This window comes from Trachurus japonicus, chromosome 5 (genome assembly GCF_045865225.1).
Source record: "Trachurus japonicus isolate A0001 chromosome 5, Traja_1.0".
NCBI lineage: Eukaryota > Metazoa > Chordata > Actinopteri > Carangiformes > Carangidae > Trachurus > Trachurus japonicus.
In genome coordinates, this window is record NC_140911.1 from 10728173 (window position 1) to 10748903 (window position 20731).

At 43.4% G+C, this 20731-nt stretch overlaps 1 protein-coding gene across 2 annotated transcripts in view; it reads right to left on the reverse strand.

Annotated features, from left to right (window-relative positions):
• lrig1 (leucine-rich repeats and immunoglobulin-like domains 1) overlaps positions 1-17434 on the reverse strand; it is a 37517-nt gene extending 20083 nt beyond the window's left edge. For both annotated transcript variants that reach the window (XM_085776144.1, XM_085776145.1), the window contains exons 1-3: positions 16316-17434; positions 5025-5096; positions 4025-4099 (exon numbers count right to left, since the gene is read on the reverse strand). In XM_085776144.1, the coding sequence (XP_085632270.1) occupies positions 4025-4099; positions 5025-5096; positions 16316-16518 (350 nt within the window). In that variant the 5' untranslated portion in view covers positions 16519-17434. The remainder of the gene's footprint in view (positions 1-4024; positions 4100-5024; positions 5097-16315) is intronic.
• Between the last annotated feature and the right edge of the window lie 3297 nt (positions 17435-20731).

Sequence of the window (20731 nt, forward strand, 5' to 3'; positions counted from 1 at the left end):
TTTATAAAAACTGATTATCATACGGCCAGTGACATTTCTGATAAAGAGGAGCTCGGTTCGCTCTTGTTTCTCTTTGATGTCCGTGGGCCTTATTCGCTCTTGATTCCACTTAATTCCAAATCTCATTACTCTGCCCCATTGACCATCAGATTATCACGAGCCCGGCTCATTTTGACACTTCTTTTGATGTATGGAACGTACATGGAGGGGTTTACACTAACATGCCCGTTCTCCTGTTTCTCTTGTGTCTTTGGGGGCGATTGTTTGGCCTGTCCCCTTCCCGTTTGAAGCTGTCGGTCGGGACAAAAGAAGAATTATTTAAAAATCAGATGATCCAGCGGGCCATATGATTTCTATCCCGAGCTGTTTTTCAGAACCCCTTTGATGTCAACTAAAGAGGCGATGAGCACAATGGGAAAGTTTGTGCTGCTCTGCTGTCAATTTGACACTGTTTTTAAACTTTTTGTTGCCTCTCTTTTTTTTTCCCATCCTGCTGAGGCATTCTGGGAGTCTGCAGGATGTCAGTGTCAGTGCGCCAAGTGCATTGTGGGACTGTGGGAGCCTGGCATATGGTCTTTGGTTAGTTACATTAGAAGCGTCTGTACGGTCAGGTGACTTTTTGTTTTTATGGTAACGATGTTCCTGTTAGGATGATTTGGACGGGGATGTGAACGTTTACCCAACTGACAGTGACTGGCCCGTGGAAAAATTAAAAGCGCAGCAACGCAGCCACATCCAATCAGGCTTATCTGTGCCTAATGGATTCCACGATAGCTGTAGCGATCAAAAAGAGCTGCCAGACACGTCAAAGGAAGGGGGTGAAAGGACTAAAGAAGGAAGCTGAGAGAAGGCAAAAGAAAAAGGCTGAGTCACCTCTCAACTAAGAAAGCGATTAAGGAGAAAGAGAAGAAAGGAAAAAGGGAAGGAGGGAAAAATCCCAGCCCACTCATCTATCCTATCTTAGTTCATCGGTTTCTTTATAATTCTGTATGTTGTACACACCCACAGTGGAAGAGTCATCTTTGGAAGTTCTTTGTAAATGTGTCACAGATTCTGTATCAGAAACCTCAGAATAGACTAATAGATTTATCTTTTATCATCAGCAATATTTGTTCCTTATTAAACATACTGGAATTAATTGTTTGTCTTGAATGAATTTCAAAAGAAACTTGTAACAAAAGTGCCTTTTTGTTAGTGCCTCTCTCTCTCTCTTTTTTTTAATAAAACACTGGTCGCGCTGTGTGAAATGCATTGAATCGGCGCTGACGTTGGGTTTTTTTCTTTGCTTTGCCGGGTTCGGGTGGCTTCTCTGCTCCACTTTGTGCCGTCTCTACTGTTGTGGAGCATGCGCACATGCATTGTCCAGTTATACTCCGACTAAGGCGTATACATGACGGAGAAAATCGAATTCCAATCGCATTATCTGGGTGTCTTAATCGGAGTTCTCCAACTCCGATTTCAGTCGGACTGAGGTATTTACATGCACTTCAGTTGTCCAGTTATAGTCGGATTAAGGCAATAATTCGTTTTTTTCAAGTGTCATGTAAACGTACTGACTGTCCCTTCAATAGCATCTTGTCATTGCAGAAGTATAAGATGAGTTTGGCTTTTTTTCCCCCAGAAATCCTGGAAACTTGTCAATTACTTAATATATTGAATATGTGAACTTGTAACATTAGTATTTTTCCGACAGTACAAACCTCTTGATAGCAGTCAGACCATCAAGAGTGTAGAAATGTGATTTAATGGGCTCTCAGCCTTTTGGAGAGTTTACTGTTGGTTGAGGGGCTGAAGACAGATTCTCTGCCATTTGCTTGGATGAGTGTGTGTTTGTTTGCGAGTCTGTGTGTGTGTGTATATGTGTGCATGTGTGTGTGTATAAGCTCCTGTCTCACACAAACTTGTAGTCAGACAACATTCCAGACTATCTCCAACTCATGGCACAGGAACACTGCCCTGCATTCTGTGCTGCTGCCTCTGCCAGGGCACACACACAGACACTCTCACACTGCAGAGGGCTCGCTGGTTGGCAAGTCAGACACAGTGCACTCGATTTACTTTTGGGAATAAGACCGAGCCTGAGTTCACCTCTTGCTTCCCCTTTTTTTTTTCTTCCTCCTCTCCCTTACCCTCCTACTGACTTCTCAGCCGTTCCTCTTTCGACATGATGTGTAACCCTGATCTAACAGTCCACACATCGCCCATCCATTCCTCCCTCCCTCCCTCCCTCCCTATTTTCTCATCCTTCCTCCCTTGCTCACTGTCACCCATTTTACTGTAAGCCATGTGACTGACAGCTGCAGCTGCAAGTGCTTCAGCAGGCCTTCACTTCAGCTGCGTGGCTTTGTAAAGATCTGACCCTCCCTCCAGCCTCCACTCCCATCAGGCCTATAGGCCTCCCCCCCCCTAGCAACAGGCTTCAAGTCAGGCCAAAAAAAGACACCCTGATCGTTTGGAGGGGCTGCGACTGCACACAGTTTGTGCAAGTAAAGGTTAACTCGCTTCAATCTGCTCTGTGGCCAGAAAAATCTAAGTGAATAGGAGTTTGTGCTGAACCCTACAGATCCAAGAAGTCAAGAACACCTTTGACATACAATAAGAATAGGTCAGACCCCTTACAAACATGACACATTTCAACGAACAGCTGACAGCTGCTTACTCAAACCTTGCTAACCTCACAGCCTAACTGAAATACTCCTGAACCACATTGGTGCATCATGATCAATTCTGAGAAGCCGGCAGATGACACACGGGGAGAGGAAAGGTGTGACTCCCACAAAGCTCACCACTGAAAATGATACGACGATGACCAACGACACAACCAGCAGCTGTGTACTTTACTACCAGGAAGTCGGCTGACATGCTGGCAAGGTGTGAAAAATAAATACAACTGTCTTGTTTTAGGCCGAGCGAGATACGACAGTGTGCCCTGGTCAAAAGGAGAGGAATAACTATGAGACGGTGGAAAACAACAGCCCGTCCAACAGATGACATGGAAGGAGGACTGTCCTGATTCCTCTCACCCCTGACTGTGTGTTTATGTAGTCGGAAATATAACATGAAACATTGCCAAATATCTTGTAATAATTACGACACGTTTTCATATCAGCCCAAGTCTTGATTTTTATCTCAGGCTTATTTTGGTCTCACCTCAGAATGCCTTTCATTGTACTGTGTTTATTTTGTGTGCCTTACATTCCTTTACAAATTCTTGGGCATCATTATAATACAGAAAATTGTCAGTGCTGAGGTATCGCTGACGACTTAAAAGGAGTTGAACAAATTATGAGGTCTGGCTCATGTGAGAATCAGTATCTGAGTTATTGTTGATTTATTATCTGACATTGAGCTTCTAACCAACAACTCCACCTGTATTACCATGATCCAAATTAACAGCTGTATACATTCCCCCCCTGAAGCGTTGTATCCGCTGGCTTCCAAACTGTAGCATATACAAAGTCACCATTTTCTAGCCATGAGATTCCTTCAGCAGTGTTAAAATGAGACTGTTGATGGACTACCGAGCTCACGTTTGTGACACACACACACACACAAGCGCACACATGCTCTTCCCAAATAGGGCAGTAAATCTCCAGTGAGATGCCAGTGCTGGCAGTCCCCACAGGCACCGTTTCACAACTGGGAGCAACCAAGTTGGAACTATATACGAGCTGACACTCCAAGCAGCCAGCACCGCTCACTGTGGACAAGACCACATGACCAGCTAATAAGACTAGTCAGTTACCTGACCACATACTAATCTCCCGTGACAGAACTCCATACTTAAGCCCAGACAGCTCAAGTGCAGAGCAGATTTTTGGACAGGTTTTATGTAATCGAGTCACATTCATCACTAACCTCGCATTAAGGCGGTGTTACTTCTTAAATGTACACATGCAATCCTCGACAGATGTCAAGAGACTATTTCAAGAGCATTTCAAAGAGGTCACTGACCTAAGAATATGGTAACAGAGCGCCAGATAATTCTGGTACCGTGTCAAGCTGTAAATGGGGCAGTACTTACAGGTAGAGCGATACAATCTTGGAGGCAGCCTGTCCTAAATCTGGTATGGAGGTCAGCTCATTGTGGTCCAGCCGTCTGAAAATGACAAACACACACAGTAGTAGTGAGTTAGAGAACATAACTCTACCCTGAAGGGGAAAAAAAAGACTAAAAAAGGGCACAAAGCTGATATGTTGTTATGAGGTCACAGGACATTAAAGAGGAATTTTTCCCAGGTAGTGCAGGCACTGCGGGGAAAATAACAGGTGCAAAAGAAAGAAAAATACATATAAATCAAAACCCCAGAGACTGTGTCAATAAAGCAGTAACTCATGCTGTTGTCAAGCGGCAAGGTGTGTGTGCTTGCCGAGGTGCCAGGATGTTATTGCGGCTATTCGGCATGCTCGCGATCACATGATGCTAAATTCAATCAAACCTTATATAAATCAAAAAGATTTCAAACACGACTTGTCACCTCTGCCGCAGAGCAAGTAGCAAGTCATCCTTTTAAAAACCATAAATAGCATGGGAGTAAAACAGATGTCGAGGGGCATATGACTGGCCGCGCAGCCTGCCAAAGATGTCACCAGTGTGTGTATCACCAGTTAGCTGCTGTATGTGTGTGTATGGGGCTCGAGCACCGGCGCTGAGTGTCACAGAGCCAAGCCCTCTCCTCACCATATAAAATATTTACAAGGCCAGCGTTGGCCACAGTATCGGGTGGTGGAGGGGAGGCTTAATATAGAAAAACACCACTTTATTCTCAATTGGACTTAGTTCAAGGCAACACATACGAGGACACCGTTAGGAAGTAGAGTGGCGACCATGGACGTTAGTCAGAAACAAGTCATTGATAAAAAAAAAACCTCACAACTGGCGCTCACGGTTTAAAATCACATCAAGAGATTAATAATTGAAGCATTCACAACACAACGGACTCTTAGTCACACGCAGGGGTTTAGCTGCCAATTGCCTCAATGTAAATCATGTATGTGTAATAGTGTATGTGAGTATTACTTACAGCTCTCTCAAGTTGGGCAGGTTGGCCAAGGCTTCAGCACTGATGGTGGTCAGCTTGTTGTAGCCAAGATTTCTGAGTAAAAAAAGAAGAAAAGAGGATGTAAATACAAAGCAGGTTGTATTCTAACGTGAAGAAATATCAGCGGCACAACAATATTTTTCACGGCTTTATTGTGTTATCATGGGCAATTTGCAGCTGTTTAAATAAGGACTGTGATCAATAGTGACAATTATTTCTCCGATTTGACAAACAGCCTCATCCGTCCAGATTAAGTGTGCCTGAAAACACTGCAGTACATCAATTCAGCCGGCCTTCAAGGAGGGCCAGATCAATACTATCGATACAGAGTGTCTCTCTCTCCCCCTCTCTCTCTCCTGGCTCACTTTCCAGATATAACCCACAGGCCATTCATCTGCAGCAGTCAATTTGCACTTTAGGCTAACAGTGTATTTAATAGCTGGCACTTGACTCGCACTGAAGCTTATTAGAGAGTGATTTGTCCGGTGATATAGCGTTACCGCTGTCAGGGAGCGAGGAAAGGGGGCTAATGTGTGCACATCCCCGACCGCGCGCATCTGCATTTCAGATCGAGCTTCCCACGCTATATGAATCAAATTTATTTCACACATAAACAAGTGCTATCTCTGTCACACACGCACACACACACCTCCTGCCCGACTGGCATGCGGCCTGCCTGTTGGCAGAGGGGAGGTCTGCAGTGAGAACGGTGTTTGTGTTTGTGTGGTGGGGTTAGGGCTAGGCGAGACAAAGGGATCCCACAGCTCCGGGGCCGGCTGCCTCCCACCCCTCCATCCCTCTGTCCAGACGTGAGAGACGGCCCAGGAATGTTTCACAGGCCTGCCGAGAGATGGCTGCTTGTTCCCAGAGACCGGGGACACTTTTTTACCTGATGCAACGCATTCCTCGTTCGCTCGTACTGTACCACAGTGGCCGTAGAAGACCATGGCAGGGGGTTTGGGGGGTGAACTCTGTGGCACGAGCGCTTGGTTCATTATGGCTGATTGTTTGTTTCAAAGAAAGAAGCGAGGGATAACTTGAGGAGATTGGTTGATACTGACAGTCAGGGCTCCAGAGTAACGTTTTGTAGTAGGAGCACCGTGGCCCCTAACTTCAAACTTTAGGAATGCAAGCAGAAGATTTAGGGGTGGAAACTGTAAATCAACTTGCAAAGCAAATATTCACATTTCCTTTTCATTCATGATCCATTGGCCTGACACCTGTAATGACAGATTCAAGATTCTTTGAGTCGTCCCTTCCACATTTCACCAGTGTTAAAAAAAAAGGCAAATTTTCTGGTTGCACATGCACAAGTAGATGAAAAATTTACTTGCGCCATCTCAAATTTTAGAGGCAAAACGCCCACATTTAGGGTCGGTCTGGAGCCCTAATACTTCAGCGAAAGACTTGTCAGTCTTTTATATCACACACACTCCGCTTTCTAATACCATTCACACCTATAAATTTCAATCTGTCTTGACAGATTTCCCTTTCTTGTCTCCTGTGCTTGATTGCACATAATGACAGTCTCTAACTCCAGTTCTTTCTCTTCGCTTGTGTGTGTGTGACAAGATAATAGCAGAGCAAGTATCAGCCCTCCGGGCGCGGGCCTGACAGGAGAGGTGTGCATGTGTGTGTCTATGTTATGATCATTTACTGAGGCACCTCCCATTGTGGCCTAGATCACCAAATTGTCGTCCCCTGCAACAGAGCAGAGGGCAATTACCTCGTTACGGTGAAGCTAAGTGAAAAATCACAGAGCTTTCCTACAGGCCGCCTCTGCCTGGAGGTACGTTTATTCACACACAGCCGACACACACACTAAGGAACATCACCTCCAAACAGCTCTTTTAGCATTTAAAAAGGTGGAGGAAATTGGCCATGCATATATACATACATAGGCATGAAACCCAGAGCTTAAAATAAAGAGCAGAACAAAGGGATGACTAAGAAAGTGTCACGATTGAGAGCCAAACCTGCTGTACGGGTGCTAAAGGCCACAGCAACAAACAAAACTGGTCCTGTGTGTGTGTGTGTGTGTGTGTGTGTGTGTGTGTGTGTGTGTGTGTGTGTGTGTGGGGGTGGGGGTGGGGGGCAGGCATGCGTGTGCCTCTCTCTCAGTCATCTATGGTGTTTACACAACTTTTTTCTCTCCATCTCATTCAGGCAGATTTATTTTCTCGCCTATCAGATGAGATAAGTTTCACAGTGTTTTAACACCTACTGTATGAGGCGATGGTGATAACGCCGCTTTCCCTCCCTTTCTTGCTCCCTTCCCCCCTCTCCCTCTCTCTCTCTCCTGTGGAAGAGGGGGGTTGGGGCGGGAGGGGGAGGTGGGACGCCAGTGCTAAGCGTGGTTAATGCTTTCCAGAAAGTGACCTTACAATCACGCTGTTCCTGGAGGAATTCGCTGAGGATAAAAAGCCTCGGAGTCATTAGAAGTTTCTGACTTCTTCACAAGGGGTTGGGGGGGGGACGCGATGTAGACACCGACATCGGCAGAAACAAACAACGCAGAGAAAAATGAGAACCACCCAAATAACCTGTCAAAACTCTACGCTGCGTGCAGAAAACAAAACCAGCGACTGCAAAACAGGACTCCCATAAGTTTACATCATTAAATCAAAACCAAGGAGAAAAGGATGTATAGTGGAGATGAGAACAGACCCCGCGATTAAACATGGCACACACTACAAACCAATTTTGCTCTCAAAGCCCTGAGATTTTCAAACACTGCATTCCATTGTATGGTACAACTAGTTTATACAAATGGGCAGGACTGTTTGACATTAGTCAGCAGGATCAAAATCAAAAGCGCTCTCTGCCTGTATGAGCACAGGAAGAGGGCTGCAAGAAGGAAGGCTGATCTGGAATAAGGAGGTGTAAGCTACACTCCCACCTACCAACCACACCCAGCCAGCACAAACCAAAGCCTCCCCACACATGACAAACAATAACCACTAATGCTGAGAGACTGAGAAGTATCTGGAGGAAGAAGTGTCTCGAAAACCACAAAAAAAAAATGATAGACAGCAAAAAAAATCAACCACCTGTTGCCATGAAGACACGTCACTTGTTTGGATAACACAACATGCATTAAAATAAAACTGATACAGAATCAACTAAGTAATATTTCAAGTAAAAAAAAAAAGGAAGGGTTTACTAGACGCAACTTTTTAGACTTTGGACACCTTTCTTTGCATTATTTGACTGTTTCCAACAACTTTTTATAGGCTCAACAAAATTAATTGCTGGATAAGCTGAAAATCAGCCAACTACTGAAGAGAAACGCTGGCTTCAATCTTAGGCTGCCTGAGAAACAAAGTCTTCAAAGGACAATGAGATAAACTAGAGAAAAGCGGCCTGTCTGACTAAGCAAACTGTCTGTAGCAAGAAAACACTGCTGGACCATGCCGTTCATTTGACATATAAAACTCATTAAAAGGCTTTAAAAAATAGTTGTGTTATGGGTGCTGTGGGAGTAGAGCAGAGCTGGGAGTACAGGAGTGATGTCATCGCATATGACACTCTGCCTGTAGTGTAAGTCAGCGCGCGGCCTGTGTGTGGGAGAGAGGAGATATAAGGAGGGAGGCAGAGAGCTGGGACTTCCACATACAGAGATACATCATCATTATCTTTCCCATTTCTATCATAGATAACTGCAGTGTGAACTTTGCTCACTGGAAGTGTGAAGTGATGTCAGTGATGAGCCTTCTGTAGTCCAGCTGGGAGACAAAGGCCCTTTAATGTGGTCGATTTCAGAGCATCATAAAACTAGTCAAATAATAACCTGTGTGTCGGAAAAGGCAGACACACACACGTACACACACACATACACACACACACACCACTCTTCCTGTCATTAAAGGCCGGTTTATAGCCAGGCAACTGCAGTGAGAGTGTACACAAGGCTAACACCAGCCCCAGCTCCACCATTTTACACACCAGTCAAATAGAGGAAGGAAACTGGCTGTAACAAGGGGGGGTGGGGGGGCAATAATATCTTATCAAGTCTGACAAGGTTAAAAAGTATCTAGGTGATGAACAAGATTTGTGATTTCGGTGATAAATGTGATGCTCGAAAATCTGAGCGAAGACATCAGTAGGTGTAAGATCTTGGGGAGGCTGAGGAGAACTTCAGATGTGAGATCAGAGGAACGTAGCGCTGAGGGGGTCAGCATATTTCACCATTTGCATTACAGATTCCCACCGCCCTCACACACACACACACACACACACATACACACAACACAACAAAGGAGCTGCTCCAGCCTTTGAAATCAGTCAGGCTAGAAGCGTGACTCAGTTTCTGAAGTTTTCCGAGGCAGGAAGGCTGTCCACATCTTGGGGCCATGTGCACTGCCGTTCTCTGCGCTGGCTGGCTGTGCTGTGCTGTGCTGGCTGCTGGTTCTGGGCTGAAGCAGGAGATGGAGTGGGGCACTCAAAACAAACAGGGAGAAGGTTGGGGAAAGGGTCTGCAGCACTAGCCCCCCTGAGGCACCACGTGAACCTGTGGCCAGGCCCTAAAACACCAGCCTGTACTCTCCATAATAAGAAGCTGAATAGCACCCATATACTGTCCACACTGTATGCATGTGTATATGTATCTGTCCTGTTCATGTTTCTGCATTTAACACTGGATTCTAGTGTGATAATACTGTAATTTGTAACAAATGGCGCCAGACCTCTTCATTAAGAGAAACAGGAAATGAGTGTCCACAATTAATCTGAAAGAATAACATAAATACTGTATGTCTCCTTAGTGGGGTTATTGTTTTAGTGCTGCACAGACAGCTGACCTTATGCTCTCAACTTCAAAGTGAAGAAAAAGACAGATCATTAGTCAATTTTTTCTCCCCACTTATTGTTTATTATACTAGCAGAGCAATAATTACACTCCGGCCGGTGGAGAAATAAGTGTATAAATAGTGGAACATGCTATCTTTACAATCTAATTGCATGCAAATGTGTGGCCGTCTAGACAGCGAAGCTCTGAGATGCTCCTTTTTTTTTTGTTGTTTGTCAGAAAAAGTATGGTGGCATATTTTGCGGGTGGGAGGGCTTCTCAAAAAAATGTTTTGTCCCAATTTAGCAGTGAGAGCGCCGCTCGCTTCTCCAAGGACTGCCTGTTTTCTGGAGAGAAACTGCTTCACTTGCACAGTACCTCTCACTCTCTCTGTTCACGTCACGCTTCTTTTTTTCTCTCTCCCTGCTCTAACATCTTCTCCAGATTTCCAAACTCTTACCAGATGTAGAGAATTCACAGATGATTCATCGATCAAGCCCACTTTGTAGACACCGACTTTGGGGGGAGAGGGAAAGGGGGGAAGGGGGTGAAACCTGGTGCTCTAAAGTGTCTTCACAAAAGGGCCATCCATTCTGCTGACTGGATTCCAGCAGAATGACTTGTGGCAGCAGCTGTTTGATTGTCATTAAAGCCGGTGAGCAGCCATGAGCTCATTCCATATCTTCATGTTAATGTCAGACTTTATCTGCTGTTATTAGAGTAAGGGCTCAACCTTAGCTCTTCCTTCCTAATTTGTTCACGGCTAATGTTTGGCATGAATCATTCTCAGCTGCTTAGAAAGGATCATTTACGATAAAAAAAAAAAAAAAACACACAAAATAAACTGACACTTGAAAATTTCCGTATAGGAAACATACACCTTTTACTGCCCAGCTTGACACAAAACAGCCGATAAGGGAGGAAAAGTGAAGAGCAGCTGATAAAAGTCAGTGCCAGTGATGATATCATCCTAAACCCTTCCAAACACTCGCATTGTGACGTTAAAATATCTGTCAGTGGACATGCAAGTCACAGGGCTAGGGAAACTATGACAATAAACAAACTTGGTATAATCACTCCCACTACCACAAGATTACAAGGCTGCGTAGCGAGAAATGCCCTCGAAGCCACAAGGGGCTCAGCACTGCTGAGTGCTGCTGCTGCTGCTGCTGAGCCCCAACTGCTCAACTGTTCATCTGTTTTAACATTTGTTATGTTCAGCCTTCATGTATCAGTCAATCAGATCTATCAACAACAGAGATGCTGCTGAAAGAAAAAGAAAAAAAAACCCCACAGAGCCAAGGGTCATCTTCGTCCTGCTGTCTGGCTTCTTACGTTTAAAACCTGAGTCTGAAGATGTGTGACGTACAAGCAGGCTGTCCCTGTGATATTTCATTTCCTCTGGGTTTTCTTGTGTGTGTTAAAACATGTGTGACAGTGGTTGAGGTTTCTGACCAGTGACAAGACTTTCAGCAACTAGTGGAACCAGTCTGATGGCAGAAGCAAGAGCAGCAGCAGCAGCAGCAGCAGCAGTAGACCGTGACATTGACAAAACACTTCCAGGCAGTGGGCGGAAAATGTGCCGCCCCCCCTCCTCCCCTCCCATCTTTCCTCAATTCCCCCCCGGGCCAGGTGATCTGCCGCTCCACCCTGAGCAGACCAGTCCACAACCAGCCCCGCTAAGCTCCCGGCCCCTGTCAGGAAACCACCAACACAAACCCATTTCCTGAGGGCAGAAGCCAAAACCAAACGTTGGGGGTGGTGTTTACCAATAAAGCTGTACTGTGAGGTTTAAGGCTACGGCTTGGGGTTAAGACGCAGCAGAACGCTTGGTGTACACCATGCATTATGGCCAGTACATGAGAGACTTGGTAAACCACTTAGGAAATGCTAGGTTACAAAGGTGATGAATCAAGATCAGGCTTCTTCTTGCTTTTCACTAGAGCTGGTTGATTATCGGGCTAGCAGAGGGGACACCATTGAGAAATGAAAATAAAGGCCTCATTTTAAAAATATGTGGATTTCTGTAATAGTAAAAAAACAGAAAAAAAGATTTTACAATCTCACATGAGAGACATGCTGGCAAACAGACACCGCGTATCTGCTTTATCTCTATCCAACCACAGCAATCGCAGCCAAAATTAGTAATGCTCATGCTTTTATTTACTAGCAAAATCCCATTACGCCAGTGGCACTGTGGGCAGAAATGCTTTTTATACACATTACCGAGGCTGCAAATAAGATAAGGCACCACTCCTGAGAGGCAATATGTGACTGCGTGAGAGCAAACTTGCTTTGAATGTTGTTAGGCTATTCATCAATCAGGAAAAAAATGGACAAACATCTGAGGCTGGTGGTCAGTTTGTTAAATGTTACAGACACTGATGTAAGACAGCACAGGATGTGTCTGACAAAGAAATTCATTACTGCAGAAACTTTAAAGAAGATGCATCGGCCCCTTAACCCAAAGTGAACACCTGAATACAAAGATGGAAGAAATAAGTGGTGAGGCAAATGAATACCATCAACGTTCTTGCAATACTTTATCAGTTCATTAACATTCCAATAAGTAACGCACTGAAATGACTGTTTTTCCTTTTGGATGGTATGTTCCACACTTAGTTAAGCACACATCGTCCCAACCTCCCATCACCATCTCCCCTTTTTTCACTCAGTCTGCTTTACCAGGATGTGCCAACGTGATTGTTTCCCCGATCCTCATCAAGGCTATTTTCTCACAGGGGACCATTAAAAATCAGGGTCCTGAAGACACATTATTTTGACAAGTGGAACGCATTAGAGCTTTTTCCTTCACCAAAAAGCCAGAGGGCTGCTAGGCCTGCCGGTGATGGATTAACTGCCAACATGTACCCTCTAGCCACCTATCTTTTCTCTAGACAAATATTCGTCCAGGTTCCCTCAATTACGCCTAAAAAACATGGAGCCACTTGTGGAGGAAACAGAGGCTTATTTGCGCAAAGCTTTTGCCCAATAGATCACATCGGGAAGTGACCTTGCACTGTCTGTAAGGGTTTCTTTTTTTTTTCCAAACTCATGTTTTATTTGCATACATTACATGTAAAGGTAACCTGGCTGCACTCATCAGTTAGGCAACACAAGGTCAGTGGTCCACATGCACTGTCTGAGTCTGTGCCTCATGTGCACACGGACTACTTAACCACAATATCAAGCAATGTTTTTATGGGAGATCTTCAGGATATTGACAGATCATTTAACACCACAAACTTCCTAAAAAAAAACATATTTTTTTATATCACATTTTTAGTGTCAGGGGCCATTTTTTCTGTTCTCTTGTTCTCTGTCACAGCAATACATCCCAGACAAAACTGTTTAAAAAGAGTTTCACATCTACCACAAAGTACAATCGAGCTGTCAATCGTGTTTGCTACCTGCTCAAAATCCACCCAAACTCCCCACCCCTTGAAACTTCCCCACACTCTGGAGCAGATAGGATGTCTGTCTGTCTTTAACAACACATTTCCTTCTGGGAGCTGCTGTGCAAAACGCAAGCCCCGAGGTACTACTGCAGCGTTCATTACTGTAATCCCAATTTAAGAGCCTGTATAATGATAATTGCAACAGCTACATGACAGCACAATCATTCTTCACCCACACAAAAGGGTGGGAAATCTCAGTTCATTTTAAGCTGGATTTATCCTCTCTGCTAGAACAACCCTTAGTGTTAGAGACAGCAAAACAGAACATAGAGTGCTATCGAAACGCCCTAGACAACTTCTCAGACTTTTGACATCACTGTATGGTTGAATGACAAGCCTCTCCTTGATTAACAACTACAACAGCGAGTTTTAGCTATTCATCTATGAACAATCAAATCCTACAAGTGTTTCAGAGCACTGAGATTCTACTGCGGACCGTACATCTGCACTATCTGGAGGAGAGAAGGAGGAAAGCTGACTTAGGTGACTAGTGTTTATTGAAAGCCACTAACAATGTCCTCCGTACCACCACCACCACCACCACTACTGCTGCTGCTGCTGCTGCTGCTGCTCCCTCCCTGGGGTAAACATAACAAAGACAGTTGATTCCACACTGATTTCACATGGCTCATGGGCCTGGAAGAGGAGGAGGTGAACAAGCACACTTTATTTAAAACTAAACACACTGTGCACACTACTGTAACACTCTCAGTCAGCCCTACAGAAAGGATTTAACTGTAGCACTGTACTATCTACCTTAGTACATCATTTGCAATACAGTAAGTCTGCGTATAATATGCACGACACGTACGCATTTTTTTTTGTTTGAGTTTGGGCAGCACTCAAAAACTAAAACAACTTCCAATAAACACCGAAAAAAAATCTGCGAATCCGCCCAGGTGGACAGGACTTGCCGTAAGTTACCTCATAATGTGATCATGTTGGGCCACAAGTGAAATTGTCCATACTTGTCTCTTAAGGTTTACAGTAATCATCTACTAATCTGGCTCTGTTACAGACCTCAGAGGAATGGAGCTGGTTCCCTTTGAGTTACCTGCCAGCATAATGTGACTATCTCAAGTGGTGTGGAAATATGCAACCTAGGTGTTTTAAAAGATAATTCAAAGCCATAAAGCCATTCCCTTTGAAAACAACAAGATTGCGGGTCCTTAAATCTTGACCGATAAGGTTTGGCCGAGATAAAAAAGAGGGAGACTTGGAGCGAGACAGAGTAGTGCCCTATCGTTACACAGACTAAAAAGATTCGGAGCAGCTGTTTCAGCCGGGACAGCCGTCGCACAATAGTTGTCCACTCTCCATGAGGACAGGAGGAGCAGTGTGTGTCCGTGTACATGCATGATGGACAGAGTCTGCACTTGAACTTGGCTAAGTGGTGCTTCGGGGCAATGAGGCTACCCGGGCACAAGTGCTGTTATTCATGTTTTTAGAGGACTTTTTTAAAAGTTGCATTCCTCACTTTCCCAGGGGAAGAAAAACTGCCTAACACTGGAACCTGGGAGCCAGAGGAGTCTCTGGGTCTTTGCTCTTTAACCCCACATTCCCAGCAAAACACACAAACAGATACCCAAAAGTTTATAACAAGACGCCTAATTGTTAGCGAGGAAACACAATTGCCACTGGACAGTGTTTGGAATATGCTGCGGTGAACGCCAAAATGTTGATTGGGAGGACAGAGGATGGTGTTGTCTGTAAATAAATTAGTTCATTCAGCTTGATAAGTGCTGAAGTTCCCTAAACACTGGAGGATGTTTCATAAAAATGTCCCAAATTGGCTCATTTCCTAAACAATCTAGCAGACAGGGTTTCAACTGTTGTCAGCCTTACCCTGGGGAACTGATGCTTAATTTACAAGAAATTTAATTTGTGCACTATGACTAGCAACATAGAGCAGGAATTAGTATAATACCTGTCATAAATCTGATTGAATAAACCAGAGGTCTATCCGTTATGACATGTTTGGGTCTATTTGTTTACTCACCCTGAGGGGACAGTTTGTTCATTCCAGCATTGGAAACATAAATACAATTTTAGACAGCTACATTCGGATGCACATGTCTCGTATGCATGTGTCAGAAACTATTAAAGATATCAGAATTCACTGACCACATAGAATGATTATGATCAACCATGGCCTGTAGTATTCAATTACATTTCTGAAAGAAGTTAATATGGAAAGGACAGTAACTTAAAATGTACGTATCACAGTCCGAGTCAAAGAGACACAGAGAGGCTGAACGTGCCTTTGAGCAAGGCATTTCACCCCAGCTAATCAATATGCACCATCAGAGTACTCTCCCTGAAATGTGTGTGCATACATACATCTTCTTACAGTTATAAACCACCTGTTAAACTGTTGTAAAAGATACTCACAAAGCCTAATTCCATTTAATGATATTGAAATACACAATAAAGACTAAAATACTCCATGTGGTTTTCTGTCAAACTCAATCACACTTTCATTTTGCCTGAGCTGTCCTGTTATGAACGATTATGTGAGTGCCTAATTAATGACAACCCTCATCAAATTGCAACATGATGCATAACAACTGTCTTGGAAGAGACAAATGCTTGGCAGTGTGTGGCTGCAGTGGTTTCCCGAGTGGGGTGCAGGGACCTCCAGGGGGGGGGACTTAAATGGGGGCAACATGGGGTCCACAGCAAAGTGAGAAATAGTTTGGTTCACTCTGAACTTTTTCAGATAAAGTTACTATGACAAAGAGGGAATAGACTCATTAGTCAGACAGATTTCCTCTCTTGTCTTGATACAGATGAGAGACATTTATGCAACTCAAAGCTTAACCTCAAAAAATCTTCTCAGACGAGATTCCTGGGAAGAAAACCGTATCAACTGAGGTCAATTTTCAACTACCTATAAATCTGCGTTGCTGACTAAAAGACTTAAGGCCTCTCTACACTACCTTCAACTTTTCTTTTTTTCACAAATATTGTTACCCCGTTATGGCCTGGTCAATAAATAGGCTGCTGGGGCAACTGAGCGCTTTACTTACAAGGAAACAGTCCGGGCTGGAAGGTCCAGAGGCGTTGCTGTCAGCTCCAGATTACTACAGTCCACTGAATCTCCGTTGCAGGTACAGTTCTGGGCACAAGGCAAGTCTGAACTCAATCCACGACTGTGAAACAGTTCGACCATCAAAATTAAATAAAAAACACAACGAGAAACATATCCAAATCGTCCCAGGGACGCCGCCATTTTGTATCCAGTTTTAATAGCGCGGCCGCTGAGCTCTCTCCTCGCACCCCACAAACTGGAAGATTAATGTAAGTTCAGGAGGACTGGATGCTTTTTATAGCACATTAATTCTCTTCTTAACATCCGGAGACTAGTACAAACAACTATGGTATGGCGAAACGTTTTCCATCCCAAAAACAGTCATTTAGGAGACAAGTTCCCAATCCAACTTTCTCCTCTGGTGTCCGACGCGGGCTAAAAAAAAAAAAAATCAAAGGAGATTCACAGTAGGCTACAGCGAACTTGTATGTGTCGCCGTGAACTTAAAAGTAAAGTAAAGTTGAAGGAGTGTGTCCATAAAAAGGATAAAATGTAGCCAAATTAACCGCTTTTTTGCAACGTTTGGAAACATGCAGCGGTTAAAACGTTAAAAGGACACGGTGCGCCCGCACAGCTCAGTCAGCTCTCTGAATAACTGTTGATCAACGGAGCAGCAGCAAAGGCAAAACTGTTTAAAAACTTCGCCAAACGGCCACCGGGTAACTTCTGACGGTGTAACACAAAGTCCACCACAAAGTTGGGGGCATGTAGTAAATAAGTTAAGTCCCGCAGGAGTAAGTGTCGAAAAACTTGGTAGCGTTGGTCTCTCAGAGCCGAGCGAGCGCTGCGTATCGTCCAAAATCTCAACAGCACTCCTCTGCTGAAGCCGAATAAATCCAAGTTTGAAATAACACGCTCGGTCCAGAAGAAGTCAACCAGCAGCTTATCAGGTGCAAGTCTGTGGTCACAAAATCTCGACGATCCGATTAATAGTAAAATAGAGTCCCCCTCCTTCCGACCGTGAACCACCACCATGAGTTTTTTCCTTTCTTGAGTTACTTTTCCTTTTTTTTCCCTGGGTGATCGCTCCGTAGTCCCACGTTGGATGCACAACACCGATTCCAAGGCCCGCCCATACCTCGCCCTGATTGGCTATTGAGATTTGACGGACGGCTCAAGTCCGAAGCTCATTGGTCACCACGGACTGTCGGAGCGCCGCGGAGCCGGAGAGCCTTTGAGCGGCTGTCACTCAGCGGTTTCTGGCCCCGCCTCTGTTTCCCACCCCGGGGTGTGAAACCGCACCACCTCCACTCACTCTCACTGCTTCTTAAAGAGACAATCACCGAGATCAAGCTTTGTAATCGCATTATAACAAGCCATAATAACATAATTGGTTTGAATGCCATGACAGTTCAATTTAAAGTGTTTGTTCGTGAGATTTAAATGAAGATGTATCTACATGTAGAAGAAAAAGCCAGATAGGAATTCATAAACATTGCACTATGTTTCCTCCCATTTTCACACAGGGGATTTGTAGGAAAAAGCAAGCAACTTGTGTTGCTGGGCCTATTGTTAGCTCTACCATCAATAATTATTTTAACCTCACTCAACAGGTTTGTAAAACAGTATAAAATCCACTTTATTTGATGTTCCTATAAAACCTTCAGTTTGTCATATTCTGAAGAATTTAGTTCCTATGTGTTTTATTATGTTAAGAAAATGCTCAAGAGACTGTCAGGTGTGTGTATGCGTGTGTGTGCGAGCGTGTGTGTGTGTGTGTGTGTGTGTGTGTGCCTTGTGCGTGCCAAAAGGGCTTCATCTGCTTTATATCTTCCCTTGATGTGCGCCTCAATCCACGTCAACAACTGAAAAAGTTCCGTCAAGTCAGATGAAATACCACCTGGATACGTGAGTTCAGTCGACAATGTGAATTTGCTTGTGCATGAATCTGAGCAATGAGAGGCAGTAGCTAAAAAGTAACATTTACTCAAATGTGTTGCTGGGGTACAGTAGGATACTTCTTCAACTAAATCAAGAGGCAAATATTGCACTTATTTTTACCGCACTTTATTTATTTGTCAACTTCTAGTACATTGAAAAATAAGGTTTTTTTTAATACAAACCAGTATATTTTACTTTTCAGCAGGTTACTTTTAATGAAGAAAAGCAAATACAGTATTCAATAGTGCTGAAATGCACTTAAAGTGTGTCAAAAAGTACCACAAGCATAAGCACTTGCCAAAGTATGTGCCAAAGGTCCTTTTCATATCATATTGATACTATTGACGCAGTAATGTGCCAATGCTGCAGCTGGTAAAGGGTGCAGGTTAATTTGAATTACTTTACATAACTCATTTGTTGATTTCCATTTTGTACTGATGATAACAATCTGTCAAATGACTATAGAGAGTATAGACAGATGCACAAATGATTCACAGACATGCATTACATTAAAGCTAATATTATATATTCCATATTGACTTGTTTCCGCATCAGCAATTAATATAGATAATATAGGATAATAATTGGGATGGGATGGGACAATACCATTCCACGTAATGCACAGCTCTTTAAAATAAAAAGATATTCATACATTTTACTGACAGTAGTTTTATTTAAGGTTAGAATGATTTTGAATGCACATTTGACTTGTTATGGGTATTTTCATATTGTGGCAGTGTAATCTCTAAAGATCTGAATCCCGCCTCCACCACTGTGTATTTGTACTGTGCAAAAGCTGATACTTTGTGCAGGTGTGTGGGAGCATCTGCGTTTGTGATTGTGTGCTAACAAGGTGTGTATACTTGTGTGTATGCAGGCACACCCATGCATGTGTGTGTGTGTTTTGTGCATCCAGACTGATCTTTTCACCATTTGAGCATATAATCGCCACATGATAGCACAAAATTCTTCCCAAATGTTGAAGTCATGTTCGCCCGTTATCTCAAAAATGCACATCTGTGATAAATCAGTGGCATTGTCAAGTTCATGGCCCTGTGAACACTTTTTCTCACCACATATTTTTCCTGGCACTGACAGATTGTATTGATTGACTTTGCCAGAGCTATTGTGATCACTTTGTGTGGAAGAAAGTCCCACATTTCATCGCAATTAATCACAGTAGTGAAGACGCAAACATTCACACCTGCAGCACTTCAGGCAATTTAGTGGCACAGTTCCTCGTTCCTGTTCAAATGAATAGGCGAAGGTTTCACATTGCATCATGTGTGTGTGAGTGAGCACAGTAGCCTACAGGTGAGGGCCTCTAGCTCCTAGAAGCGAGGAAAATATCTTAGAAATGAGACGCTGTTAAAACATGACTTCATCGAGGATGGAAACCTGAGTAATGGAAGACAACCAATTTCTATAATTTGTCCAGAAATTATATTACTTTGAGAGTTGGGGCTTGTTTGGATACATGAATATTGTCTGTCTATCTGTCTGTCTGTCTGTCTGTCTATCTATCTATCTATCTATCTATCTATCTATCTATCTATCTATCTATCTATCTATCTATCTATCTATCTATCTATCTATCTATCTATCTATCTATCTATCTATCTATCTATCTATCTATCTATCTATCTATCAATCAAATTAAATTATTTGTTATGATCACAGGCTATACAATATGAATATCCAATAAGTGAACCTGCAGTCCAAGATGCATGTTTCTGTGCACCATGTGATACAATGCCGTATTAAGTCACATTTCATCTTTTTTTTTTAAAATAACCTCTGCCATCTGCCCATTTTATTTGAGAAATATTGAATTCTCAAGTTTCCCACACCATATTGGATTCTGAGCCTGACAATCAGACTGATTCCCCACTGCCCCAATTCTCAACTCATTCTTTCCTGTGCATTATTTTGGTTTCAAGAGGCAGGATGTGTACAATCGCAGCCATCCCAAGTATGCCCAGCCCTGTATATTGATGTTCCTTCAGCAGATATAGGTATGTGGACCAGGTACTTTGGGGGTCTATTCTGAGAGGGACCGCTGACACGTCTTTTAATGTGATTTATTCGGTGGATGACCTGCTCAGGATGACTTGGCACACAAATAACTTTACTAATGCAGCAAGCAAATACCAGGTTGAAATTTTGAACAGCACGCTAAGCTCAGGTTCAAGGGTCTCCTTAAGAAATGCCGGCGTGTTAATGTGGAGGATTGAGTCTTGCTGTGTTTGTAAATCCAGCCTGATCAAGACCAGCCAGTTTCTGCTTCTAGAATATGACGAATTTAATGAACAACATGTATTATATCATCACCCATTCTTTAAATATACAGCAATTTCTACATTAGTTTTGAAAGACATTTTTTCCCCACTAGTGCACGCTGTAGTGTTTTGGATTACACAATAACATCTCATAACTTTCATATGTTGTTGTTGTTGTTGTTACTGCAAAATAA